We start from the raw sequence: 10,488 nt of genomic DNA on the forward strand, positions 1-10,488 counted from the left end.
CCCTTACCTTCACGGAAAGAAAGCGATTCACAAATGCTTTTCTAGGTTCCCAGTGCTCTGGGAGGCAGTCACAGGGGTTTTTAGAAAAAGCCAGAGCACAGTGATCCAGGTCTCATTATACCAAAGAGGAAGTTGAACACCTATTTGAAATCTTTTAGCCCACCCCAAATGTGGATGCCATTGTTTTGGGCCAGTCCCACGTACCACACACACTCCTGCACGTCTTTTAGAACACACAGCTCCACTCAAAGTGGTTTCTTTCATGGAAACAGAACACGGGTTTGCTTTTGGGCTGGGTCAACTCTCCCAGGGATCTTCCAGGGAGGAGGGAGGCGGTCAGCCCCCTGAGAGACAAGAGTGTGTAGAGAGTAAGAGTATGGGCTTTAGAGCCAGACTTCCTACGTTTAAATCCAGGTTCTAGGGTTTATGATCTTGGAATGTGAGCAAGTTACATAACTGCTCATGCCTTGGTTCCTTCATCTGTAAAACAGAACAAATAATGACACTTAGCTGATGGGGTTGCTGTGAGGATTAAACAAACACATATAAAGTGCTTAGCACAGGACCTGGCATGTAGTAAATGCTCAATAAATGCTAGGGAGTCTGTAGGTCCTAATTCCACCGCCCTGGGATTAACCTAGGTCCCCAGGCACTCATGGGAGTTGTGGTCACTTGCCAGCCATTGGGTAGAAGATACGGTTTTTCTCCCCAACTCCATCACCTGAAACACAGTTGCCTAAAAACAATCTTATTTAACAGAACCTAAAATTTAAACCAGTACAACAGTGAAAAACCTGAGGCACAGCAAGCTTTAAATGTAATCTTGTTAGGGGCACTTGGGTGGCTCAGTCAGTTGAACATCTGCCTTCGACTCAGCTGGTGATCCCAGCGTCATGGGATCGAGCCCCGAGAGCGCCGCCCCCCCCCACATCGGGCTCCCTGCTCAGCGGGGAGCCTGCTTCTCCCTCTGCCCCTCCCGCTGCTCATGCACATGCACACTCTAATAAATAAATAAAATCTTTAAAAAAAATGTAATCTTGTTAAAAGGAAATAAAGAAAAATATTTGGAAAGGATCTTAAGCAACTGATAGATTCCAATGAGTTGAGAGGTTCTTTTAAGTCAGACTTGTATTTCTTGGCTTTTTTTTGGTGTGTGTGTGTGTGTGTGTTTAAATCCATGTGTTTTTTCTGATAAATGTAAAAACCCTATGGTTTCTCTTAACGCTATTTAAAACTTTTACAAAACGGACCAAAAGCAAATCTAAGCAATGTTAATTTAAGAATATACTTGTTCAAAGTACACATAGGCTTTATCTCTAGGAAACTGAGTAGGTGCCCTAGTCCCTTCCTGAAAATCACTGACTTGGCCAAAAAGCAGTATCATATAGCCTCACAGTTTACACCAGGCTGGAGGTTGCTATACTGACTTTATCAAGATGATTTTGCTGTAGAAGTTTTTTTGGTTTAGTCTATGCAACTGAGAGCCTTTGATCCTATATGACCCACATTTGTCCTCAGAATTGCACATTTGGAAACAATGAAAGATTTACTATCTCCACCTACGGTTTACCCACTGAGAACACTATAGCAGTGAAGGCAAAGTGACCAGATTGGATCACTGTGGAGCTATGATCTGACCAATTCCCAAATAATTTCATGATGCCATTGGAAAGGGAAGGGTTCACAACAGTGGTTAAGGGAAGAGCAGCCTGGGAAGTAGGAGAGCTTGGTGAACAGAAGGGATACTGCTTTCAACTCTAGAAGGACCAAGACACCTCATGTTACTGGAGGCAGTTAACAGAACTGGACAGAGATCTATCCAGTTAACAGAATTGGTGTAAAATGCAGACTTAATCTTGCAATAAGACAAAAGCCTAGCTGGGAAACTCAAAGAAGAAAATGGAGGTCTTCAGCATTGCATTCTTACAAATTTCTCTATATCCATCTTCACTTTCTTCCTTCTAATATCAGGGGATAACCCATCCCTCTACCCATGCCATGAATCCCACCCTTACTCTCTCCAAAAGCAGCAATCTCTTATATTTTAAAACTCTCCCCCCTGTATTGATTCCTTGCCCCTTTTTTATTTGGGGAGTGGGTGCAGAAACTAACCTTGACTCTGCTTCCTTCTCTTACTTTCTCATTCAGACATTTCTATAGTCTGTACTCACTGTTCTCACATCCTTTCCTCTCATTCCTCAACGCCGTGCAAACCTACTGATCCTATTCTCATGAAAGTCAACCAATAACATCCATGCTGCCAAGTTCACTGTAAGTTTTGTTTTAATCGTGCCAAGTATTTCAATATATTCTGAATTACCTGGAAGAATGCCTGATAAATGAATACCACCATCCTGACTACAGCCTTACAGGATAAAATCCAAGCTCCCTAACAGGGGTGGAAAGCCTTCCATGATCTCACTGACCCCCATTTACCTCATCATGCTTGATCTCCCCAAACAATAAGCTGTTTTTCACCTGGGTGTCCTTGCTCAAGCTGTCCCCTCTGTCGGAAAGGCCCTCTCCGGTAACTCCTCTCCCCCCCCCCACCCCCGACCTTTTTAAGAAAGAGATAGCACGAGCAGGGGGAGGGGGAGACGAAGAGAGAGAGAATCTTAAGCAGGCTCCACACTCAGCACAGAGCCCTACACAGGTCTTGATCTCACAACCCGAGCCCAAATTAAGAGTCAGACACTTAACCGACTGAGCCACCCGGGGCGCCCCCTCTACCCTTTTTACCTCACTAACTTCTACTCCCTCATAAATACTCAGATCAGAAGTACTCCCCTCCAAGAGGCCTTTCCTGACATCCCCACCCCAATCTCACCCTGGCTGGTCCTTTCATTCTCCCCTGACATTATTTTTACGTCCTGTTGCTGCACTTACCATTCTGTCCTATAACAGGCTGCTTAGGTCCGCCTCAGCAAGCGGGCTCTAAACTCCCTTAAGACAGGAGCCATCTTCCACGGTCATGTGATGGGAGGGAAAGACCTGCCATCGCATTTGTTCTTCTGCCCTCAAGGGGGATCCTCTTCAGCCCAAAACGGGATGAGCACAGAATAGAATGCTAGAAGGGGATAGCTCTTGTGGCTTTATATCCCTTTTTTTTCTCTTCCCACATTTCTGACTCTAACTTGGGGCCTTGTGTTGCCATAGTAACCAACAGTCCCAGAACACAGACTTCTGGCAGTTGGACTTCTAGCCACTGTGAGTCAGGACCTGAAGGATTTCTAACATCCCCAGTTTAGGGCTCAGGAGCCGGCGGCACCTTTTTCATGTGGGCAGTCACCAGAGCAGGGCATGACACTGTGTGTGTGTGTGTATTCTCCCATCCCCATGTACCTACTGGGGCATCACAGAAAAAGCTGCACTAAAAAGTGCCAACAGATGGTGGGAGGATGGGCATCTAAATGGCTATAACCTTTCTGGAAAGCAATTTGACATCAACTCCAGTTTAATCTATCCGTGATCTTTGATCCATTAAAGCCACAGATAATATAGAGGGAGACACAAGGATTTATTGATAAGGGGGTTTACTGGAGATTTATTAAAACAATAACAACCACTTAATGGTCATCAATAAGAAAGTCGTTAAAAATGACAAAATAGCCATATACATGTTTACTGTAGGGTATGCCACAAAATATAATAATCTTAGCTTCAATACCTGATGTGACATCCACATATATGTATATGTGTGTATGTATATGTACAAATTACACAGGTACACATATATGTCCGTATAAAGAAAAAGAAAAGAAAATCCACCAAAATGTTTTCAGTGATGGTTATCCATATCTCTGGACAGTAGGATCATAAGCATATTTAATTTCATCTTCATACTTTCCTGTGTTTTTCAAATTTTATACAATGATCATTTTTTCTTTTAAAACGCAAGTTGTTTCAACTGCAGCAAGACAGATGACGAGTGGTAGCAGGTGGGGAGGATTAGTCGAGAGGGTTGTCATACAAAGAAAGACATTTCTTCAAGGGAGGGGGTGGCCTTTTTTGTCCTTCATTAAAGAATACGAAAATAGGAAGAACTTCTACCGGAATGGCATAGTTACAAATAGAAAAAGGAATGAATAATGTTATTGTTTAAGTATCATGACTTCCCTCTCCTCCCCAGTCCCACCTATTTTTTCCTTTCTTTCGAAGATTCCTGAGTTGAGAGAGACCTGAGATTTGAGTCCCTGAACAACATGGCACACTCATCCTGCAGCAGCGACAGATCAGACAGCACAGCCTGCAGCTCTGAATCAAACCTGAGCCTCTCTGTGGGTTATTTCCCCTGTGAAGACACCTTCTCTTACGAGAACACCATCTCCTGTGAAGACATGTCTCCCAAGGGTCCTTCAATCCTTGTCCCTCCTATCCAAGGGACGTGGAGGACTGAAAGTACAGGCAGACTCCTGAGGAGACGAGACCAAATTCGGGACGACCCAAAGCAGTTTTGCAAACTCAGCATCACCTTGGCCTGGGATACTGACATAGGCTCTAACAATTCAGACTCCATAGCCAGTTGGGACATAACTGGAAGCAATCAGTGGATAGACAAGTACCCCGAAGAGAACACACAACTGACTCTCAGCAAACTGGACAGTCTAGTGCAAAAGCTTGAGAAATTTCTAGAACATCAGAAAGATGAGGAAGGTGGTGACTCTGCCTTCCCTGGATCTGCTCAGGAGGAAGATTTCCAGTTGTTCAGCAGTCCCCCTCCAGACATAGCTCAGGTCAGTCATCAAGAACATGATACTTGTCAGGACTTGCCCCACGCCTGCCAACATGAAGGGATCATCCAGTTTCCACAGATTCCTCCAAGACTTCGGGAACATGAACTTGCTGAGGTGAGCAGAGAGATGCCTCACAGGCAAAAAGGGGATGGACCTGGTTGGGGGCCCAGTTTGAAATGCATGGAGCATTACTTGCTCTGAAGCAAGGCCAGACTCCCTCAGTGTCTGACACAGCCCGGAGATGGAGAGAGAAGGCAAGGAAAGGGGTCAGGGTAGAGTTGAAGGGAAAATACTGAGGAGCACTGAAGGAGAAAAGAGGGGAGGGAAGTTAAGAAAAGACTAACAGTTATGATACCCATCCCCACCCCCCGGCCCTGTGTGTTTCATTGACGTATTAAAATTTTGCATTTATAGTTGGATTATTTTTGACAAAAGGATTTGAATTCGGTAAGTGGGTAAATATTGGCCCCATTGTTGTCTGGGTTATGCATATTTAACTCCTTCATTTTCTTGGCAGATGATAAGCCAGACAACTGGCAGCCAAAGGACAAGCACTATAGAGACCTCCTCGGTCTCATCGGGTCAGCTAGAGGAGGAGGACGCTCATTCCAGCACACAGGCCCTCTCCTGTGTGAACTTCAGGGGGGTCTTCCGCTGGCTAAGACAGCAAGTCCTCGCCTCGCTTCTCAGGAGACCACACCCCAAGGAGGCCACTGAGAGACCCCAACAGCTGGCACAAAAGAAAAGACTCTCTCACAGAAGCAAGAGAATCCAACCTCAAGATGCCCTCGAATTTAGACACCCTCTATCGCCAGATGTTTTAACCTTTTGATAGCCCCTATTCTACAATCCCCATGAGTTAACTGTTTTCTAATAAATATAACACATACTCTTATTATCCATGTCTTCCTCTTCTAGCCCACCATCTTGACTCAGGCTGAAAGTCTGTATGTTGTCTAGAAGACTGATGAATATTCTCTGTGAATTTTAAGTAGTACTGTCCTTCCTAATTTGAAGGCATTCTTGCTCTCCTCCTCCCTTCTTACTGTATTTTACTCTAATTTTAAATATTTTCATCTTAATATTAACCCAAATGCCCATTTTCAGAAGGCAGCAGTATAACCCATCAGATTCCCAAGATGGTAGTGTGGTTTTAGTTGAACTTCTAGGGCTCGAACAATTGGCAGAGGATACTGAGTCACTCAGGGAGTGGATTTCAGTTTGGCAGTGTTTCAGGAGTTCAGATGGCGGATCTGATGTTCCCAGGGGACATCACTGGTTCTAGTGTGGGCTGCATTGGCTAGAATAAGTGGCTCACTCAGGAGGAATGTGAGGATTGGGAATCTACTTAACCACTCCAAGTCTAACCCTCCTCGTTCAGAAGATGGGGAAGATAATATGAACCTCACAGGGTTGTTGCAAGAACTAAGGAGATAATGATAATTTCATTGTTGCTGCCGCTATTCATTTTCCAGAGGATCTCCCCAGAAAACTCAATCCAAGGGACATCCCAGAGTGAGAGGTTAAGAGTAATTCTCATGGAAATATCTCCCACACAGAAGCAATATTTACCCAAAGTTATGGGTTTCTGCAGATCTTGACTCAAGCGAGTCCTCTCCCAGTCCATTCCCCACTGTGTCTTCTGAAATTCCTTCACAATTGGCAGTAAACTTTCCTCTAAATTTCAACTTCTTTAAGGAAGACTGTACTCATCTCTCAGCCTTTTGCTCTGACCTCTCCCTCTTACTGATATCAACTCCCCTCCCCACGACCACTACCACTCTCCTTATCCACCCACAGGCTTACCTGAGAGCCCTCCTTCTTCAGCTTTTGCTACCAGCCTACATGACCTGCAGAGTTCATGTGCCTAAAGCATGGGATTCTTTGATCTCAAATTCCTCCCTTTCTTCAATTTCAATTCCCTTTTCTCCTTCCTTCTTCTCTTTCTTCCTTCCTTCCACAAATATTTAGCACATAGACGTGCCAAGTACTTTTCTAACTTACAAAAACAAAATCCATCCTTGGGGCTCAGGCGGCTCATTAGTCAAGAGATAAAGCCATGTAAACATATGACTAGAACAGGCTACAGGTGATAGTCTGTATGAGGTACACACTGAGTACTAAAAAATAAGCAATTCAACATGAGGAGGTGGATTGTTAAAAGTTTCATGTCTGAGGTTGCTTGAGTTAAAGGTGGAGGACTTGAAGCTGCTGGATAAATCAGTGTGGTGTTAAATTGTGCGGTCCTCACTGGTTACGTGTGAGACACAGTGGGGATGATATTTCCCAAGGAATGACAGTATGGTGGGAGGGAAGAAATCAAACAACAGGGCCTTCTTAGCAAAAATGCTCATGGTCACATCCTGAGCTTCTTCACAGGCAGACTCCTCACTTCATCCAACTCTCTGAGAACATCTTCCCATTTGACTGGCTCCCTCCAACGCCCTCCGCCACCTCCACTTCTCTTTGACTTCACCAAGACTTTGAGTCCCATTACCAACCCCTGTTCATGAGTTTCGGTCCCTTCCAGATCCGACCCAGGCACCTCCTTCCTCAATTGCAGCATATCCACCACATCTAGTAGAATTCACAAAGCCTTGCCCTTTCCAGATCTTCCTTTAATCTATAGTCACCACATTCCCCAACAGTAAGGGCCAACACATGAAACACAGGGATTACTTTCTCCATTCCCGGAGAATCCCCCCCACTGCCTTTTCAAGTCCCGCCCCCCCCGAGCTCCCTGGGGAATTTTTCCTTAAAAACTCCACTCTTGAGTTACTAGGAGGCCAAGAACGATCCTTCCAGCTTAAGTTGACCACATCCTTCCTTAAGCCATCCCCCAGCCCCCATCCTGCCACCCTCACCCTGTGACTTGTACTTTTCAGTCTCTTTATGTAACTATTTTGCCTACAGACTAACTTCTTAGTGCCTTTTTATGGCGGGATCCTAACAGTGTCTGGTATGGAGTGGTCTGGCTATATGAATTTTTAAAATGATTTTAATATATCTTATTTCTTTCAACTTTTTCCTATGTAATTTTTTAAAAAGTGAAATACAACAGCTTAGAGTTGCTATTCTTGAAGTTAAAAGTTAGGGTGGACAGAGTTAAGAGTGGGCATGGGAGTAGAAAGAGGGGAGGCAGGAAGAAAACAGAAATCCATGGAAGGTCAAGAGAGGTGATGACCCACAGGCTGAGAAACCTAACACCAGGGGAAGTTAGCGACTAATCTGAAATGTTAATTCAACAAATAGACACGGAGCCTTCATGTTGCTTTAGACTAGATGTATGACATGCCTAAAAGATGACATCTACTACCACCATGGCACTAGTAACCAGAGCTCTGCTATTTTAACTTTTTCTCTAATAATTAAGCCAAACTCTAAGAAAAACTCAACCAAAATGAGCTACCTCAAAAGACGGCCCGTGGTGAATAAGAAGCCCTGTTCATTAGCAAGATTTCTTACATATTTGTGCTTATTTTTCAGTGTTATATAAACCTGCTTGACGGGTATGAGGTTTAGCTCTAAAGTTCAAACAATGTCTTTTATAAGCCTTTACAACAAATATTCTCTGTAAAGAATTAGAATTTGAAATATTCTTTAGGGTTATCATGCTACATCTCAGAAAGCAAGTCGAAGTGCTTAAAAATAGGAAATATTTCAATACCTCCTCATTCATTATTGTGTCAAATATGCTATGAGGCTATTAGCTACATGCTAAACTATGACCAGGTTCTCCACTTTTTGTCACATACATGGGGCTGGGGTTGGAGGAGGCCCACTATACATCAAAAGGACCGAGAGCAAAATGGAAGTGATCACTGAAAGATCCTACCTTTCCTATAACCTTAAGCATCGAATGATTGCACTTGCCAGACACATGCTAATCGAATTAACCAATACATTTTGGGATTCCCATTATCTCAATACCCAAAACTAAAACCATGCCTTCAAGTGAACTGCTCAACCTGAAACCCATAAAGCTCAGCTACTCGAACTAGCAAAGTATTACCTTAAATATTCATATTCTAGAATCTGTAACATCATAATGAGCCAGAATACAGTGAAAACTTATCAAGCAAACGTAGAGAGTATTCAGCTTTCTCCACACACAGAATCAGATAGACGAATATAAACTTTATAGCCCACCCCATGTCAATTTCTTACTCAGTAGGATCTCATGACAGAAAAAAGTGTGTGTACCGTACCATCAAAACGAAGGCAAAATCATTTTCTTCAGACGTAACGTAATGTGAAAGTTCATGGCTCCCGAGGATACAGAGGTCTAGGTCTACCTGGTCACAAAAAGTGTCCAAAATCCTCTTACCAAACAATGAAAGGAAAAATGAAACAAATTATAAATGAATTCCTAAGACTGCCTGGTAGGGTTTTTACCCCAAGAGTTAAGAACGGTTTTGTTTTGGCAGGAGGGATAGCTAACTGCATCAAAAATAAGTCTTTTCATTATGAGTTGCATGTGGAAGAAGGTCTACTGCATGCAGTGTACGCTCTAATTTCAAGATGGATGAGGAGGCTTTATATTGCATCACCTGGAGTCAAGCTTTTCCCGCTACCCCCTCACCCCCTCATCCCCCAACAAAGAGAACAACACTCTCCTTTCACAAAAGTGAAATAAGATCCTCATCAGATAACACCGAATCACTGAGCAAGCCAGTCATGAGTCAGGTGGGTACAAAAGCCTTAAGATGAATTCCCAAAAGGATTATAAACCTAGATCAAGAAATCCCCCTACTAAACAATTTGTTGACTATTCCACCTTTCAAAGGAATTCCATGGTTTTGATGCCCTTTGGATTTCAATCTACTATGCTTCCCAAAGAAATATTTCTGAGGCATTTTCAAATGGGAGGACACACATCAAATATCTATTCAGATTGTGGCTGCTTAATGAAAACTCCTTATTACTGAATTCTCTTGGTCTAGAAGGAAATCAGAATGGCAATTTAACTTCATTTGTCCTCATCTGTATCAATAAAGATTGATTATTTTAAGTGCAAATCCCCACAACTAAACAGATCTCCCTCTCCTCACAGAACTTTCCCATGCACCCACTTACAAAGGAAAACACCGGACAAGTTCAAGTTCATCGTTAATACAGGCTTGGAGAGTTGTTTTTATGTTTCCCTTTCATCACCTCCACTGCCCCTCTGTCTCTGGGGCCTAGGTTTTACCCCAAACAGGCATGGGGATGAAAAGGAGAATTTTTCTCCAGTAAAGTGACCACAAATTAAGCTAGTACTCTATCACAACTACCACCATAACAACAGATGCACATAAGAATCAAAAAAGAATGCTAACCCACTTGCTGTGATGGCACCGAGTGTTGTATGGAAGCGCTGAATCACTACATTGTACACCTGAAACTAATATTACCCTGTATGTTAACTAGAATTTAAATACAACTTTAAAAAAATTAAATGCTAAAACCATTGGGTGAACGGGCTCTTAGAGAACAAGACATGCACATGGTCTCGGGGAACTACCCGGCAGACTATTTATTAGTTATCAAGGGGATTAGGTACCTTTACAATGGAGAGAACTAGTGAACGCCAGCTTAATTAACCAAATGATTCAATTCAGTCGAACCAACATCATGCATGTACCTTCTGTTGTTAGCCCTGTGTGTTTACCCTGAATCTCATCATGAGGAATCCAACAGTCAGATGAATCCAGAATATAAGAAATTCTTCTAGACAACCACCTGAGACTTTTCAAACATGTTAACATCATGAAAT

The 10,488-nt window shown here is 43.1% G+C and overlaps 1 protein-coding gene across 1 annotated transcript; it reads left to right on the forward strand.

Annotated features, from left to right (window-relative positions):
• The first annotated feature begins 4,202 nt into the window (after positions 1-4,202).
• On the forward strand, positions 4,203-5,565 carry C5H12orf71 (chromosome 5 C12orf71 homolog). Its single transcript, XM_021690466.1, has 2 exons — positions 4,203-4,733; positions 5,251-5,565. The coding sequence occupies exons 1-2, from the start codon at positions 4,203-4,205 to the stop codon at positions 5,563-5,565; spliced, it is 846 nt and encodes a 281-aa protein (XP_021546141.1).
• Positions 5,566-10,488: the final 4,923 nt, after the last annotated feature.

Source organism: Neomonachus schauinslandi, chromosome 5 (genome assembly GCF_002201575.2).
Source record: "Neomonachus schauinslandi chromosome 5, ASM220157v2, whole genome shotgun sequence".
NCBI lineage: Eukaryota > Metazoa > Chordata > Mammalia > Carnivora > Phocidae > Neomonachus > Neomonachus schauinslandi.